This window comes from Pseudorca crassidens, chromosome 8, assembly GCF_039906515.1.
Source record: "Pseudorca crassidens isolate mPseCra1 chromosome 8, mPseCra1.hap1, whole genome shotgun sequence".
In the NCBI taxonomy this organism is placed as follows: domain Eukaryota; kingdom Metazoa; phylum Chordata; class Mammalia; order Artiodactyla; family Delphinidae; genus Pseudorca; species Pseudorca crassidens.
Genome location: NC_090303.1, coordinates 9,011,818 through 9,030,047, shown reverse-complemented (window position 1 = coordinate 9,030,047; position 18,230 = coordinate 9,011,818). Strand labels below are relative to the sequence as shown.

At 53.8% G+C, this 18,230-nt stretch overlaps 1 protein-coding gene across 4 annotated transcripts in view; it reads right to left on the bottom strand.

The window, feature by feature from the left end:
* Positions 1–18,230, bottom strand: part of TNS3 (tensin 3) — a 228,205-nt gene that overhangs the window by 77,601 nt on the left and 132,374 nt on the right. For all 4 annotated transcript variants that reach the window (XM_067745699.1, XM_067745698.1, XM_067745696.1 and 1 more), the window contains 3 exons: positions 17,810–17,939; positions 17,405–17,470; positions 16,370–16,474 (listed from right to left, as the gene is read on the bottom strand). In XM_067745699.1, the coding sequence (XP_067601800.1) occupies positions 16,370–16,474; positions 17,405–17,470; positions 17,810–17,939 (301 nt within the window). The remainder of the gene's footprint in view (positions 1–16,369; positions 16,475–17,404; positions 17,471–17,809; positions 17,940–18,230) is intronic.

The following is an 18,230-nucleotide window of genomic DNA, read 5'->3' as shown; positions in this document are numbered from 1 at the left end:
CTTAGCTGGTTAAAAGACTAAAAATAACTAACCAACCTTCTGAAGGTAGAAGTGCCCATAACCCTTGGCCACCTGCAGCCCCAGGGCCTCCGCTCCCCAGACGTCATAACCACCTCTCCCCCAGGTAGACCGCACAGCCCCAGCGAGTGGGCCTTCAAATGCAACCCGACTGGAAAGACGCCGAAGTCAACGAGTGGATTCCAAAATGTCAAAGAAAACAAAAGGTGCAAACCTAATTGTGACCCAGTGTGCAGGCATAGGGGCAAAGGTCCGAGGGACGTCTGAGCACTACCTGTGCAGCCACAGGACTGTGGGTGTGAAGAGGGCAAGACAGAGCCCTGGCATACAGTAGGTGCATAACAATGGCACCGCATCTTTGCTGTTTCCCGTCTCCTCCATCCTCCTGCCATTAAGATGGACCTTCCCAAGCAGGTTCGTCCCCACAGCTGCAGGGATGGGCGGGGTGCACCCACCTACTCATGGCCCGCCTCTAAACCACATCTAGAGAAGGGCGACCTTGCCTACGGGGCTGGTGTTTTGTTTTCTGAGACCCCATGTGAAAACTGCAGGGTGAGAGCAATGAAAACAGAATCACAGCCAGGGACAAAAGTTATCTGGGGGGCGTGGGGGAGGGGGTCACTGCACGACTGACTGACTGCCAAACCCTCCATGGAAAGTGAGACGCAAGCCCCAGCCTTGGTGTATGAAGCCCCCCAAAACTTTGCTCAGTCTCTAAGGACACCCTGACTTAATTGATGGTACAGTGCCCCTTTTAATTCAGACTTGGAAAAGTGATGCAGAAAGTAATTTTCAGAGAACCGATAGAGCCAAACTCCCTCTGTGATCCCTGGCACGGCTGGGGTCCCACTGCCACCACCAAGGGCTCCCAGGGGAAAGGAGGTGGGACCCCTGGGGTGAAGGAGGCTTGTGGGTATGAAGCTCAGCTCCATCTCGGAGCTCAGAGTGCTATCAAAGCTGGGGTGAGCGCGGGGCCAGCAGAAGACGTCTGGAAGGCATTCACTTCATCCGCCCCTTGCATCCTTTTGTAGATTTAAATGACCCATTTTAACTTTGTGCTTCCAGCTCAAGGGGAGTTTGGGGGAACTGAATGAATCCTCATTCTGCAGATGAAGACCCCAATCTCCAGGTAGAGATGCGACCCGCCCAGGACCCCCAGCTTTTCCACTGCAGGTGCAGGACAAGAGCCTTTGCCTGTGCCAGTGCAGGATCAACCACTTGCTCTGTGTCCTGTCCCTTCCCGCCATCCCTGCCCCACCGACCAGAACCCAGGGCCCCTTCCAAAAGGAGGCCTGTGAGTTTTCTGGTAATGATTTCCCTGCATCCGGGGGCCTAGTTAAAAATCAAACAAATGTTAACTACGGCTCTGATCGCTTCCGCTGAATGACACACCAGGAAGGTTCCCATCTGGAAAAGAACCAGAAGAAAGAGAAGAGCCAGTGGACATTCTTGCCTCGTTAAAGGGCAGAAGCCGAAGCACGGACTCCCCGCCCCTGCTCTGCTACCGTGGGCCGGTTCCCTGCCCGTTCCCACCCGACTTTTGAAACGGGGCTATCTCACAAGAAGGAAAAGAGACACCCCCCAAATATTTCAAAAGTAAGCAAAGAAAATGAGGCAGACCTAAAAAACGAAAACATTCCTTCTCATCCTGGCTGAACGCAGATTAACCGATGCCCACCTGTGCTCACAGGTATGTGCTCACAGGTGTGTGAAGAATTAGCCAAAGGGAAGGCAGCATCTCAGCTCCACCGCCACCCGAGCACCAACCACTCGGCTACCAAGAAGGCGTAGAACTGATCTGCAGTCAGTTCAGCTGTCCCCTGGGCCTGAGGCCAACACAAAAAATCCATTTCAAACAAAAGAGCAAACCTGAGGGCTTCGTTAAGCTCGCTGAAATCTTTCTTTCTTCTATATACTCACTCTACGCATCTTATGTTTTACTTTTGTGAAAGGTTTGCTTGAAAAGCAACTTTTCATTTCGAAAGAGCTAACAGGATCCTCCTTGCAAGTCTTCAACAGAGAAAAACAGAAAACTCCTCTCCAGGAACAGTCGCACGAGTTTACTGAGCACTCGCCACGGCTGCTAGTGAGTTGTTTGTGGAGATTGAAATGGAATACTCAGTAGAGTCCCGACGACATGCTGGGATGAACCAGCCTGGGGAACAGGGAGAGGGTCAAGATACGGAGGGCGGCAGGCACACTTCACGGCATCTGACGGGTTAGCAGAGGCAGAAAGAGAGAGCAGGACTGCAAGAAGGGATGCATCCGGGAACAGCTGCTCTCAGGTGAGGCTGCAAGGAATCGTTATTTCTATCATCAGAGAAAGAGAGAAGGCAGGAAAGCCGTCTCCTGCAACGGGGCTGACACTCTAAAGACAAAGGCTCTGTTTAAGCACCTCTTATGTGCCAGGACGCTGTCACGCTCCAGGGATGGACCGCACTTAATTCCCAAAGCAATCCTGTGAGGCGGTAATCGACAAGCCCATCGTATAGATGAGAAAACAGAGGCTCAGAGAGGTTATGCTAATATTTAAGATAATAAAAGGCTACTGAATAGATCATCTGGAATTCAAACCTACCTCTGCCCTACTCCCAAATCCATGCTTTCTGTTTTTTTAAAACACTGGAATTCTAAACCTGACCAACCACTTTAATGTGAAATTAACAATTTAATTTTGGAAAGGAATTTCCCTAAATGTTTTCTTTTTACAAACACACACACAAACACTCCTTAGAAACTACTTAAGCACTCTGTATTCCTCCCTAACTCCCGAAATGGTGCACTGTCGGGACAGGATCCTGTGTTTTGAGGCTGCCGGGTTGATGATGGCAGTGTTATGTCTGTTTCCTAGGCTACAGCAGCAGGAGCCATGGCAGGCTGCGCGTTTCTGTCCTTACAATGAATGAGCTGTTCCCGGGTACACCACTTGGTCCCTGCCTACCGCACCCACAGCCCCTTGGGAGCCCTGATAAAGGGAAGGCTCCCCGCCCACGCTGACTCAGCAGGAGACAGGCTGCGTCTCCGGGTGCAGACTGCTGAGCAGTCGGTCACTCCCGCCTCCTGCGGCCGGTCCCGCATGGACCACCTCCAGCTCGCCCCTCCAATCGGCTCACTCACTACTCGAGGCCACTCAGCTAAACCAACTGACCCCATCAAAATGTCCCAATACCAGACGCCATGAGTCTACCAGCCGCGGGCTTCCCGGGAAAAGTGTCTGAGAAGAAAGAAAGACAAATGATGCCATCACCTGCAACTACACCCAAAGCACTGAGTGAGCAGCCGGACTCCAGAGGCTTCCACGGACATCCTGAGGGAAGAGATCGGGGGCAGGCACTGGGCTCGCGGCAGGGAGGCTGCTACAAAGGGCCACCAGGGATGATTGGGGTGACAGACGTGTTCTTTGTCTTAGCTGTGGTGGGAGCTGCAGGATAGGAAGTCAAACCCCTAGATGCACGGTAACCAGAGTGAACTTTACTCTATGTATGTATTGGGTTGGCCAAAAACTTTGTTCGGGTGTCTCCATGCTACAAAAAACCCAAACGAACTTCCTGGCCAACTCAATAAATTACACCTCGATTTTTAAAAAGGTCATGAAATCAAGACAGAAATGAGGCTCACAGTGCAATGGGCCACACCCCATGCACTGTGTCCGCCTGCCCCCTTCCGGCCCCCCATCTCCTTTTCTCTCTGCTCCCGCCGCCGCCGCCTTGAATTCCTCCACTTTCTCCCTCTCTTCCAGGACCTTCCTTCCTCCTCCTAGACTCCCTGAGATGGTGAGAGCTCTCTCCTCTTCAGGACAGTTGTCAGGGTCCCTTCGTGCCCCCCTTGTGGCCATAGAGCTTGTTTTAACTTTTTCACTGGAGTGATTTATGTGCACATCCTCAGTCCCCTGCTGGACTTTCTGGCATAATCCACCTGGGTGTGAATCCTAATTAAAAATCCTCCCCGCAGCTGTGTGACCTTGGGTGAGTTACTCAACCTCTCTGTGCTTCACTTCCCTTATTGGAAAAGTTGCCAGGCAACAGGTGTCTGATGAGGTTTGCCCCAGGATCACCATGGCGACTCGGTGAGACCAAACACAAAGGGAAAAGCACAGGTGGGCACTGGGTGAACACTGTCCCTGCCCATCCCCACAGTTGTCCTGGTGATTCAGGGTTCCTGTCCGTGTTCCCTCCAGCCCAGAGCCTGGGGAATGATAAGAATGCCTCGTGCTGTCCCGTTAATGAGTATTCTTGACTCAGCCTGACTGACCTTACACTTCGGAATTATGTTGAAGCATTGCTTTTTAATAGAGACCTAAAGTAAAAGATGGAATTTTACAAAACCTACCTGAAGGTTCTATAACCCAAACTGCACAGCGCGGCCCTCCGGCCGGCCAAGCAGCCCACCTCCAGCTCTCACCAGCTGTAAAACATTGTTCGAGCCACGTGATCTGCTCGGCTTCTCAGCTTCCTCTGGGACCAATAACCACGAGGACAAAAGCGGTAGCAGTAAGCTAGCTGAGTGACGCCGAGGGCCTCTGCATCGTCTCAGTGGGCTCACCACAAACTCGCCTCTGCTGAAGCCGCGCGGTCGTGGGAACTGTGCCCCGTTCCACAGGGCTCAGAGGCAGGATGACAGCCACATGGGCGGATCTTCCAAAGCACACCCAGGGGCCTTCCTTACCTCTGCACATCTCGGGACCCTCACCCTAGTGGTTAGAGACCGTTTCTCCCAGACCTGCTGCAGCGGCTCTGACTGACCAGCTGTGGAACCGGCGACAAACTGCCCAGCTTTCAATTTTGAGAATGGGCCCTGGCACTGGCCCAGCCCTGCAAGACGTCGAGAAGCAGGCGAGCATCTCAGTGCCTGCTGTGTGGTGTGCAGGCAGAGGGGGCACCTGAGGTCCCAGTCTCTGAGGCCTGGCGAGCACTGCCACAGAGCAAAGCAGCTGGAAGGGGGACGGGCCCAGGGCAGGAGGCTGGGCTGGGCGGGGTCAGTGACCCTCAGAGCTGCAGGTGGCTTTGGAAGTGTCCCAGGGATGCCTCTTCCCTTGGGGGCCTGTGGAGGCTGCAGAACCTTCACAATCAGGAGAAACACCCAGGCTTGGCCGACGTCCCTCTCAGCGGAGTCCTTGTCATCTCACCAAGTCAATGAGACTACCCTGTGTTTGCACTGAATTAGTTCCTATTCCAAAACTATCGAGGGCTAAGAAAGGATGGCCACACTGGGGCCTCTGAGAATATTACCTTTAGCCTACAACAGCACAGACGGTGACTGATACGTCACAGGGGAGGTGAAATGTGCCTTTTACCCCTAAACAAAAAGGCAGAAGATGGTGATTAGCTGCTAGGAACCCCAGGGGTGTGAGAGCCTGGCCCAAGCCCCTCCTCAGGCCGAGTTCCAGAAATAACTCCACAGAGCACGGAGCTTCTCTGGATACGCTATCCTCATACCTTGCGAGCAAACGCCTGCCCGAACCCCCGAACCCAAAACTACCCCACTGAATGCCAGGCGGGGAAGTGGCACCTGGCCTGCCAGGAGGGCAGATGGAAACCGCTCCCTCTGGAGCCAAGTCGAGCTCTGTGTAAATGTTTTCTAAAACCGAGGCAGGCTGTAAATTCTTGAAAAAAACAGTGAGAGCAGGAGGGGGGGCGTTCCAGCCAGAGAGGCACAGGGCTGTCCAGGAAGGGACGCGCCAATGTCAGGGCCCAGCACCTGGAAAGCTGGAGCCACACCGATTCCAAGCGCTCCTGGCGGTCCCCTGGGCGAGGCCTGGAATGCTGTGATAAAGGAGCGTTGGGCTTCACAGTGGGGAGGCAGCAGGCATGTCCCGGCCGCAGTGACCATGCCCCAGACACGATGCTGGCAGGACCACTCCTAAGGGGGCCCCTCTCCTGTCCAACCAACACCCCAGCTCGGGCCATCCTGTTGAGGGCGCTTATCTTGGCCGCCGATTCCCTTCCAGGCACTCCAGTGAAAACAGGAGGTCCTGCGGCCCCACTCAGAGGCCACCTGGGCCAGCCAGCCGCAGAGCCGGCCACGAGCTTCTGCACATAAACCCCACTTCAAACCATCGCTGAATCTCCAAGGGCAGAAGCAGCTAAGACTCCTCTAAACTGCAAACAGTCTTCCCGGAGGCCTCCCTGGCCTCCCCTCTTGCCAGGTTAAAACTGCTGTTCAGCTCGTTCCTCACCAACGAACACCCTCTCCTCTCCCGGGAGCGCCATCCTATCCCTCTGGTACTTTTTCTGGCTGGCAACTCTCTGGTCTCAACTGAGGGTCTCTGCAGCCTAGCAGAAGCCGTGCACACGCGCGCACACACATGCTCCCTGCTCACCTTCCTTCCAGACAGCCCTGCGGCTTGTTCAGCCCACATCTGTTGGGCCCTGAAGAAAGCCTTCAACCCCAGAACGCAGCATTCCGGGATGGGGGCATGTGTCCCCCGCAGGGACCCAGCCTCCCTCTCTAGGTAGTGGAAGGTGGAAGATCTTGTTAGCTAAGAAAAGGACTTTGGTTCCACCCAAAAAGGCCAGTGCAATGTAAACACGAGGGCGGGGTTTCCTGCAATCAGGTTTAGTGAAATTTGAACCCTGGAGGCTCAGGAGGCGGGGAAAAGGCTTCTATTCGAGAGCCACCCAGCGGGACCAGCGTTCCCTTCCAAGCCTCCCGGGCTGACAAGCTGACGTGCAGAGCCAGCACCAAGCTGCCCGGGTTTACAAAGCACAGTTTCAGCATCGCTTGCTTTCTTCGGCATATCTGCCAGGAAGTCTTTGCCTTTACACCCTCCATCTCCTGGGGCTGCATCTCTCTTTCAAGCTCGATGTGGCCAAGTTCACTGTCAGTGTTAACTGCACACGGCCTATCTTTCGGGGATTCCTTGCACACCCAGACCTCCACGTGCTGCCCAGCAGCACCTCTGCACCTCAGGCCTCTTTCTGTGCAACTTAGGTGGGCTTCAGCGAACGGTTTCCCTCTGTGCTTTGATCGCATGTGGGTCACAGCACAGCCAAACGCTGCGAGTCTTAAATGAACCTAAGACACCAGAGCAAACAAGCAAAGCCGTTCTGCTGCCTCCAGGATCCCACAGCACAACTGGAACCTTCACAGACGTCACCACCCAGTCAGCCTGAGGGGGGACACGGGACAGAGCCAGCAGGTCCCAGACACAGATTTCCCCAACAACCCCCCCCAAACGGCCACCAAGGCACAGTTACACCTGTGCTCAGGAGAAAGCGTCTCTTTTATTGCGGAACACAATGCACTGCTTGTGCAAGAAGGTCTATTCAGTTTGGTGTGTGGCAAAGGGTCCTGACCAACCCCCGTTCCTGTCGAGGGAACTGACATCATTGTGCCCACTCTGCAAATAACACGGTCACTGCAATAAAGGAAGTGACTAACTGATCACACAATACTTTGCGTCAAAGAATTCACATCAAAAGAAAAGACGTTAGAAACGGAAATCTGAAAGATCTGCTTTGAGGACTGAGAAAAATGGGGCCTGGCCGCGCGTTGCAGCACGTCCAGAGGGCGTGGAGGTCCTAGCCTTCTACAGGAGAGAGTCTTCAGGTCAGACCTCTGCATCCCAAAGCTGACAATCGTGTGAAGAAAACATAGAATAAGGTACCGACAATGAGGAAGAGACAGAAACAGCCGTACCCTGGCCAGTGGTCTCTTTTCTCCATTTCTAACAGAACGAAGCTGCGTGACTAGCTGTGTGTCAGAAGAAGCCTGGCCTTTCGTGTGGCTCATTTTCTAGTGCGTGGGGCGCAGGGTGGGTTTTCCTCATGTTGACGGCAGCTTCACAAATGAACCACGACAGCCTCCGTGAATGCATGGCAACCGGCACCAGTGTGACCTTCAGATCTTGGCAGTTGTGCGGCTACTCGCGCCCAAAACACCGTCATGTTTCCTCCGCTCCCACCTGTGGGTTTCCATCACACAGAGCCCATTCAGGCTGTTAGTGTCAACCTCTCCTGAAACAACATGGTCTTGTGACACGCTGCTGATGTGTGGCCAAAAGGGAGCCCTGTGGCCCAGTGTTTCTGAAAGGCCTCAAACCTTTCAAAGCTACAGAGGTAGAATTTTGTGCGTGGGGTGACCTAACTGATACTGAAGAAGACTTGGTGGGTTCCCGAACGTTCCTGGGAGGAGTCGGCAAAGTGGGACAGGAGACCCGCAGAACGTTCAGTGTCATTCCTGGTGTAAGACCCATAAAGACAGAAGAAATATCCAGAAAAGGAAAACCAACTGGGACTAAAAGAAGTGGAAATTTCACAAAGTAGTAGGAAACATTGGCAGTATAAGAACAGCCCAAGGTCAAAACATGTATAAGAAGGCTCACAGCAGCATTAATCACAATAGCCAAAAGGTGGAAGTAACCCTCATGCCCACCTGCTGATGAATGAATCAACACAAGGGGGTCTAGCCACACTTTGGAACATTATTCGGCCATGAAAAAGGAGTGGAGTACTGAAACAAAATGAATGAACGCTCAAATCATCAGGCAACGTGAAAGACACCTGTCACAAAAAGCCACACACTGTGTGAAATGTCCAGACGAGGGAAATTCATAGAGAAGGAAGACGAGGTCACCTGGGGCTGGAAGAGAAGGACTGGGGAGTGACTGCCAGTGGGCACGGGCTTTCATTTGGGGCTGACAGAAATGTTCTGGAATTAGAAAGTGGTGACAGTTGCCTGGCCAGACCCGGCCCCAGGCCCCAGAGGGACAGCTGCCCACCACGAGGCCAGAAGAGGTACCTCTGCCCCCGCCCCACTCCTTCCAAAACTCCTTTCCCTCTGGAAGCCCATGCTTTCCCTCCAGCCCCTCCTGAAGTACCTGCTTGGACTCCTAGAGCTACAGAACATAGAGTCTGACCCCAGGAACACCCTCATTGCCACCATCAATACCGTCGCCAAGAGAGCATCCCAATAAATGGCAGAGACCCATTTATTTAAAAGGAATAGGCGCGTGATAACTGTCTCTACAGAGACAAAATAAAGGATTTTCCCAGCTGCCCCTTCTTACAAAACACCTCCCTTTTCCCTTAATTCATGGGGAACTTTTCCCTCTTGAGGACCCCTGGGTCCGCTCCAATTTGCAGCCCTTTCCAAAGGGAGCGTGTGATAAAGTCACATCCGTGGGATCTGAAAGCCCACCCCCTCCATTCGGTAAGTCTGAAGAGATGGGAGGCAGGGTGACACTGCAACCACATCAGGCACGAGACGGAAGGAGGGGATGCGTGCACGTGCTGGGAGGAGGACGCTTACGTGCAGCTCAGCCCCTTTCTCTCTCAGGCTTTTGCTTCTGGTGGTCAAACACTTCAAGTCTGGAGTCATTCCCGTATTGGTGACATTGCCAAAATGCCTGAGCCCTGTCTTGGCAGAAATGCACCAGCAGGCTCTGCAGGGAAGGCTGCAGTCCTGCCCGTTATTGAGGAAGTTCTCCCCACGGAGGACACAGAAGGAAATTCACCAGATTGGATCTGAGCTTAACTCACCCAGCCAACGTGCCACTGTCCAGGCCGGGAGGGAAGCGGCCGGGAGGGGCTCGACTGAGATGCAATCTGGTAAAAGTGGGTCTGCAAGAGCTTTTAAACAAGGGGACAGGAAACAAACCCCTCCCCACGCCACACGTACACACGCTCTGAGTTCACTCTCATGTACAAGTTGTGTGACTTGGGGTTTTAGGGAAACCAGGGGGTCGGGCCCACTTCTAGTTTCATCTCTCAGAGAACCCCCCAGCCGCTGGTCCCCAAGGCAGGGCGCCAGTGACAGAGTGCTCCAGAGACGGGATGCAGGGCACGGGCGGGGATCCCCGGGTGCCTGCTGCTACAGCAGGTGCAGCATCGAAGGGCAGGAGCGATGCCGACGCCAGTCATAAAGGGCAGGAGGAAAAAGTGAGAGCGGGAAAAACATGCACTTGGCTGGAGTCTAGGGAGGTACTGGAGCTGCAGGCAGGTCAACAGCCACCTGCCTTTCAGAACCCTGCCCCAGAGCACAGGACACACTCGCTCCTGCGGTGGGTCCCACAGGACACGCTCGCTCCTGTGGTGGGTCCCACAGGACACGCTCGCTCCTGCGGTGGGTCCCACAGGACACGCTCGCTCCTGTGGTGGGTCCCACAGGACACGCTCGCTCCTGCGGTGGGTCCCACAGGGATGGGGGCAAGTTGGGGGCCAAGGACCCCGGTGAAGTCAAGCCAGCTCTCAGTGCCTCTGTTCACGGTCTGTCCTGGGGTAACGCTACTTAATGCTTCTAGCCATGCCCGGGAGACTGACACGGGCTACTTCATGCAAACTCGTCCAGGACGACATGAATTCTGAGTCGATCTCTCTGACACCACTTGGGCTAGAAAAGCAATGGATTCTGAGATGGCAGCTCAGGGCCGGTCATGACTCATTACCAGCTTCTGACATCGCACTTAACTCTTCTGACAGGATCCAGTCCATTTCAAAACGCTAACGCCCGAAGGACTTTACGGTTCTTAGCACAGATGGTGAGACTCTTGTATTTCAGATAAGATGAAGCCACGGCCCTCCATCCCAACCGCTGCCTGAAACCCCTTATCAGGGGAGGATTAACTCTGGGTCAGGGGTTCACACCTGGAAGGGGACCTGGCAAGGCCAGGGGGTCAGAGGCTATAAATCAAGAGAGCACAAGGAGGGTGCTTGCTGAGGTCTGAGCGAGAGGCCCACCTCATCCATCTACACGCAAATGCCATCAGCATTTGACACAGCGTGGGCTGGGTCAACGCCGTCACTCTGCTCCGTCAAAGCAAGCCATGCTCGGAAAAGCCTGGCTGGGCGCAGGATCTAAGCAAATTCTTCTCAGTCTGGATACAGAGAGTGGAGGCATTCAGTGAGTGGTGGCCGTGGCCAGACACTGATGACACATACACACACGTGCGCACACACACACATACACACATGTACACTGATGAGGCAGCCCCTACGTTCTGGAAGCTCAGCCAGCAGCGTTCCCAGTCTGCCAGCGGGGAGCCTGGCCTTGGACAGAGAACAGATCCAGGACCTAAGGTCCAATCCCCCAGGTTCCAGTGGACCCTCCTTCTGCTAAGTCACCAAAGCTTGCTTTGCTTTTCCAAATCTCAACACCCAACCACAACTTCTGGGAAGAAATGCTTTCAAATCCACGTTCAAAATGGCAACACCTAAATGTCACAAATGGACCTGGTACTTCTAACTCTGCACACACCCGTGGCCAGCCGCTTCCTGACCCAACTTGTCAGCAGGCCAACTGCCGCAGGCTCTGCAGAGCGTCCTGCCTGGGAGAGTGAGAGGACTGCGTCTTATTGTGAAGGTGGTGAGAAATCTAAGTCTCCCTTTCCTGCAACCAGCCCCCATGAAGCTCTGGGACAACTGTGGTCACCTGGGAGGCCGAGTCTGACTACAGGATGTTTATAAGGTAGCAGCTTGAAGTAGCAGAACCAAAACCTGGGGGACGGTGGCCCCCGTCTATGCAACCTTGGATCCACGAGTTTTACCGGTGGCCAGAAACTCATTCATTGGTTAAAGCCAGGAACAGAGGAAAGGGGGGCACAGCAAGGCTTCACGCCCAACCGTGGGCTGTTCTGGAAGCTTCCCTGCCCCAACCCCTGAGTTGAATCTGGCGGAGAATCTTAAGTCATCTACCTCCTAAATGGGAAACCGCCTACTGCCCACCCAGAGCCACACCCGAGTCCAGGGCCTCCAGAAGCCTCTTCACTGCTGCCCTCCTGTCCGGGCCCTGACACCGCCCTTCACCCAGCGCCTGCCGCCTCCTGCAGCATGCCTGCAATGAGGCAGGTACACGCCGGGCTCCCCCACGCCCCCTTCCCGCACCCCTGCCTACAAGAGCCATCTTCTTCCTGCACCTCCCTCGAATACACAGGCTGAGCAGCTGCTTCTCTTCCATACTTCCCTAATTCCTGGTACCTAGTCCTCCCAAGGCACATGGGGCATCTTATGGCCACTCCTGAGGTAGACAGAGAGAAAGGTACACATACACACACTTGCGCACACATACACATCCACACATGTACACATAAACACACATATGTACACACGAACACACATACACACCGTGTATGTTAAACACATACACATATATATATGCACACGCATACATCTATACATACATATATACACACTCACATATACACACACACATATGCACACACACACATATGCACACATACATACACAAATACACACATAGGTATGTCTGCTTATTTTCTCTCCCTGAGCTCAACACAGCATCAGAAACACGGCAGCCCCTAAGGAAATCTGAGACGCGTGAAAAAGGGCAAATATATGTAGAATAGAAAAGAACTCCCAGAGCTGGGGTTATCTCTAGGATGATCTAATTAAAATAGGCCATTTCAGACAAGCACGTGCCTTGTGGAGCGAGACAGAAAGAGCAGGAGAGCAGCCCCAGAGCCGTAGCCCTCGTGGGAGGGAGGGGCGGGGCTGTGCGCACTTGCTTTGCTGGGATCCTGAGTCACTCCCAGCCTCCAGCGGGGGCTCAACACTGCCTCTGGGCGTGGCACCCCGAGTCCAGGGACCCGTGCGGTGCGGTGGGCACCCCCCCAGCCATCACAGCCTGCTGGCGCAACGCGCTCTGTGCCACGAGAAGTTGTAGCAGCAGCGACATTCATCGTTGAGCAGCGTCAGCACCAAGATGAGAGACGGGAACAGAAAGGTTTTCTGGGTGGAACAGAAAAGTCACCAGAGCCGAGAGCAAGGCCCCACTTGGTGTCGCCATGCTGTGCTGCCACCTGACCGTGCAGGGAAAGACAGACACGTGCTTCTCCCACATCTCAGGGTGCCACACACCTTCACCGACCTCATGTTAGACCAGGGTCTCCATCAATCTCTGGGCTTCAGAGGAAGTGATCACACTGTTTATAGGACCCCGTCATCTGAAGGATGTGCTCAGTGCCTCGTGCTGACCATTTCACTGCATCCTCTCAGCAGCTCTGGAGCTACACTATTCCCACCGTGCAGAGGAGGAAAGGACACAGTAACTTGTCCAAGGCCACACAGCACAGGCAGAGAGGCAGGAAAACAAACCCAGGCAGCTGGGGCAGAGCTGTGACGCTTAGACCTCCCTGGGACGGGCCGGTTGTGGTCCCTGGGCGCAGAGGACTTAGCCCCGCGGGAGGGACAAAAGGAACAGAAACAGTAAGTACAGCCAGTCCCCATCATTCGTGATTCCATATCTGAAAATTCACCTGCTCACTAAGAATTCCTTACTTGTAACCCTCAAATCAATACACACAGCATTTTCGTGGTCACTCACTGACATGCACAGAGTGGTAGAAGTTTCCCGGGTCCCACACACAGGCTCGTAGCTGTGGTGGAACAAAGGGACCCCTGCCTTCTGCTTTCAGCTCTCACACCATAAAGTGGCCTGCTCCAGGCCTATTTCATGCCACACTTTTTGCATTTCCGTGCACTTTGTCGGTGCTTTTTCTATTTACAGTGGCCCCCCAGCAAAGTGCTGAAGCGCTGTTCCACAGAGCCGGAGGCCATGAGGTGCCTTATGGAGGAAACACGGGTGTAGATCAGCTCTGCTCAGGCACGAGTTACAGGGCTGCCAGCCAGGAGTTCAATATTAATGAACCACCAATATAGAGTCGGTAAGGTGTCTTTAGACAGAACAGCGCTCGCTGCCCTGTCCTGTCACCCGACGCAAGTGGGGCCGCCCAACGCAGCTCAACTCCATTTCCTGGGCCCCGAGCAGACAGCTCACCGTGCAGCCGGGGCCCCAAGGGCAGCGCCCAGAGATGGTCAAGCCCACTGGGGTAGACAGTCACATCTGTCCAGAAGCTCGCCACCCGGTGCCCTAGAAATACATCTTTTCTCCTCAAACTGTCTAGAGGGGATTATGCTGTCCGCAGGCCTCACCCTGGCCCAGGGACCAGCAGGTTTTCAGCTGGAAGGATGAGGTTTGCACCAAATAGCAGTGGGGTCAAACAGGCCCAGACTTGAGTCTCGTTTCCACGGTCTCTGTCCTGCGTGATCTCGAACACACGACAACTCACTCAGCTTCACCCGTGATCACCAAGAGTACACCACCCCGAATGGCTACCAGGACCCCTCACCAATGTCTAGCTTTTGATTTCTCTTGGGAACTGCCCCCTTTATCTCTAAAATGGGTCACAGGTTCGATGTGGATTAAATAAAATGGCATAGGAGAGGCTCCGGCAGGCTGCCCCGCTGTCTGCCCTCACCCCTTCCAACACCTCTCTCCTTGAAATAGCGCCCCACGAAATGCTGATGGGGGAGCGGGACCCCCATCGCCCCGCCAGGGCCACAGAGCCAGGAGCAGAGGAGTGACTCTCCACAATGAAGACAGGACACTTGGAATCACTTGTCCACATCCTCACTCAGACATAACAGGGGGGTCAAGGTCCCTGACAGAAGGCCACCGTGGAGGGTCCATTCCAGGACAGCAAGGATTTCCAAAGATAAATACAGCTTGCGTGTGTTTTTGGGTTTTTTTTTTTTTTTTTCAATCAGTAGGGACTAGGGATGGAAGTGCAGATAGAAGAGGGCTGCAGCATCATTTTCTAGCCAAAAGACACGGTTCCACAGGCTACCAAACCCTGGAGAGAGTTTTGCCCTGATGGAAGCATGGCTGAGATTCTGTTTCCTGCCGGCCAAGGGCCCCGCCTTTGCAGGTCTGGGGGCCCAGCTGCGCCTTCCTCCAGGGACCCAAGCAAGGGGCTGCAGCTCCAGGTGAGAGCTAAGGGCATCAGGAATGAGTTCGCCGATGCAGGTCAGCCTCACCGAGGAGCCCTGGAGAGCTGGGGGAAGGGAGGGAACTTCAGGAAGGGTAATGTTTCCATGTGAGGGAAGCTGTGTCTGCTTCCTGGAAGGTGGCTATGCGAGGGGCTGCAGGGCCTTGGCAGCAGGGGCCACAGAGGCAGCACTTAACGACCACGAGAACTCGGAACGCCACGTGAGTTCCACCGAGATCAAGTGCAATTGAGGAGGGGCCAGATCGGGGTAGGGTATTAAGGGGTACAAACTACTATGTATAAAATAAGTAAGCTACAGGATGTATTGCACAGCACAGGGAATAGAGCCAATATTCTATAATAACTAGAAATGGAGTATAACCTTTCAAATTGTAAATCACTACGTCGTACACCTGTAACCTATATAATATTGTACATCAAGTGTACCTCAATTTTGGCTTCCCTGGTGGCGCAGTGGTTGAGAGTCCGCCTGCCGATGCAGGGGACACGGGTTCGTGCCCCGGTCCGGGAGGATCCCACATGCCGCGGAGCGGCTGGGCCCGTGAGCCATGGCCACTGGGCCTGCACGTCCAGAGCCTGTGCTCCGCAACGGGAGAGGCCACAACGGTGAGAGGCCCGCGTACCACAAAAAGAAAAAAAAAACAGTATACCTCAATTTTGAAAAAAAGTAGATTCGAGAGGTCTAAGAAAAAAAATCAAGAGCTCCTGGGAACCCCTCTGATGGAATGCAGTGTGGTGGAGGTACCAGGCACTGGAACAGTGCTTAGAGGTATGTGCGGATGCTTGTCAGGGGCTCCAAGGGAGCAGTCAGGTGATGAAACCAGACAGGGGCCACCCCTGCCGTGAAACACACAGACAGCATTTAGAAACCGCGCCTGAAGTACGATAGTGACGCGGGCTTCACCTCTAGACAGCAGGAGGGTCTGCATCGCAAAAATACTGACACGAGCCCAGACATCCCCGGTGGACAAGTAGAGGAGCCTCACGCCCCCTGGCGTGGACCGCAGACATCCCCAGCCGCCGGTCCCTGCGAGCCCAGAGATGCACAAAGATGGGCACTGGCGGAGTTACCTCCACAAGACTTGCTTTTAGCTATTTAATGTCTGGATGAAAGTAACTGGACAAAAATGTTTTGATTTTTCTCTCCCAAATCAGGTCTGTTCTCAATTGGTGGTTGAAAAAGACGAAAGGCCAGTGTTCTCAAGTGCCTAGAAGAAGACTGATCCCTCTTCTTTGAAATCAGCCTCCAGGGGCTTCTTTCTATAAACCTGGCAGATGCCCCCCTTCATTCCTTTCCTCCTTCATGATACTTGTGACCCAAACTGCATATCCCGTGGCAAAGAGAGAATATGTTTGAGAGAGACAGACTCACAAAAACAGAGATTAAATGATGCAGCCATACAACCAGGACACCAGAGTAATGAGCAAACAGAAATAAAACCAAGCCTGATTCCCACGAGTGCCCTCAGACTCACAACGGCAGGGGTCCCGGACGGCAGGGTTCCCAGCCTCCAAGCAGACTACAAGGAGATTTCTGATCTAAACGTGAACAGGCTGCTTTTTCTGGGCCCTCTTCTCTGGTAACTGACACAAGGTAACCAGACTCACCTTCACCGTCTGCACTCAGGTTCTCGTACGAGTCCCAGCGGATCAGCGGGTCTGCCGTGTTGAAGTCCACAATCACCCCGTGGTCGTTTTGCAAATGCTCACACCCTGCAGGGCGGTGGGATGGGGGTAAGTTAGTTAGAGAGAAGCCGGTGCCTCTGGGCATCTGCCAGCGATGAGGCAGAGAAGCCTAAGTGTCCAAGCCCAGCCCCCTCCCACAAGCCCTCCAGTAATCAGAGCTGCTGTGCACTGTTTGGGATGAACTGAACAACAGTGAACACCACTTGGCAGAAAGGAAAGACGAACATCGGTCCTCCACCCCACTGGGTGTGGGGCTCTGGGCGCTGTCTCTGCACTAAGGGATCACCCGGATGGCTTGGCAGGTCAAGGACCCAGAGGATCGGCCTCAGGGCAGGTGGACGGAAGGGGCAGGTTTGGGCCCTCCCTCGAGGCTCCCTGATCATTCTGAGGATGTCAGGAGGGTTCTTACCCCACAGTCTTGCATTTAATAGTTCACACCTAAATCTATGGCACTGGGCACAGAAGTAGGGTGCTTCTTTTCCACAGCTATTAAAAACTGAATTAAAACTTTCACGAGTGTGGACCTTGGTGATGGAAATGAACCATGTGCCTCCACGACAAAGGGACTGATTTCTCTTTAAATGTATCCTTAGAAGAAAGGAGAGAGTCTGTTTTGCTCATGAATATTTGCAGTCTACTATACTTCTAATCCTCTGTAAAAACATGTCGCTGTTTGTTGAGGGAGAAGTAAACAGGGCATCAAGACACAGCCCCGGTCCTAAGGTTGGGCCCTTCCTTGGGTGAGTCACACCACCTCTGGGGTCTTATTGACCCACCTGGGCCCTACTGTCTCTAAGGCAATGCCCTCCCACTGTCTAATATCCTACTATTTTTTAAAATATATTATATTTCCAATTATGTGCAGAGGTGGGAAGCCAGACAGAGGCCCCAGCCTAGGCACCACCCAGCCAGGACAGCATCCTGCCCCCTGGTTGCAGCATTCTGCATTCTACCCACCTTGAATCTTCTCAGGAGTGGCTGAGAAGACTAACTCAATCTTCCCATTATCAGGAAAACGGTCATCTAAAAAAGAAATCTTATGTCAACAAATTTGGAGACAATGAGACGGGAAAAGGTGGATGAATTTTGTCCTCATATTCCAACCAGGAAAACACCTTTCCCAAATCTCCAACAGAGCACCAATGACAGAGGAAGTATCAGTAGTTTCACCGTTTCTCTAGAAATTTTTCTTTGTTGGGTCAGTTGCCAGTCTCTTGTGAGACTGGTAATGATTTTGTCAATAGGTTGACTTACGGGTGGAGCGGGGGAGAACAGTGAAAGAAACACGTGAGGCCGCCGGGGGTCGCCCGCCGAGGGTCCACTCCCCACACCCACAGTCTGGACTCGGGGCAGGGACCTCACCTTTGCTGGCGTTGTCCAAATCCTCCTTTGCAAACACAAGTCCATAGCCCTGAACAGCCCCGGTGTGAAACTGCAGGCGGAAAATGACGTCTCGGGTGGCCGAGCGGTACTTCTTGTGGTAGCACTTGACCTGGGGTAAAGAGGGTGTGTCCTCAGGGGAGCCCGTGCCCGCGGAGGGCGCTTGTCGGGGGGTGCACAGGCCGCTCCCTTCCAGGAGGGGCTGGGAGTGCGCGCAGCCGCCAGCAGCTCCCAACCCAGGAGACGGGCTGCAAACGTCACCGCGGCTTTGGTCCTTCCGGAGGACACCTGCGCTGTTCCAACAGGACAGGAATCCCACAGTCCTCCGTCCTCAGACGGCCCACACCTCTACTTTGGAAGACAGCTGAGGAATGAAATTCCGTGGCCTCTTCCTCCTCGTTTC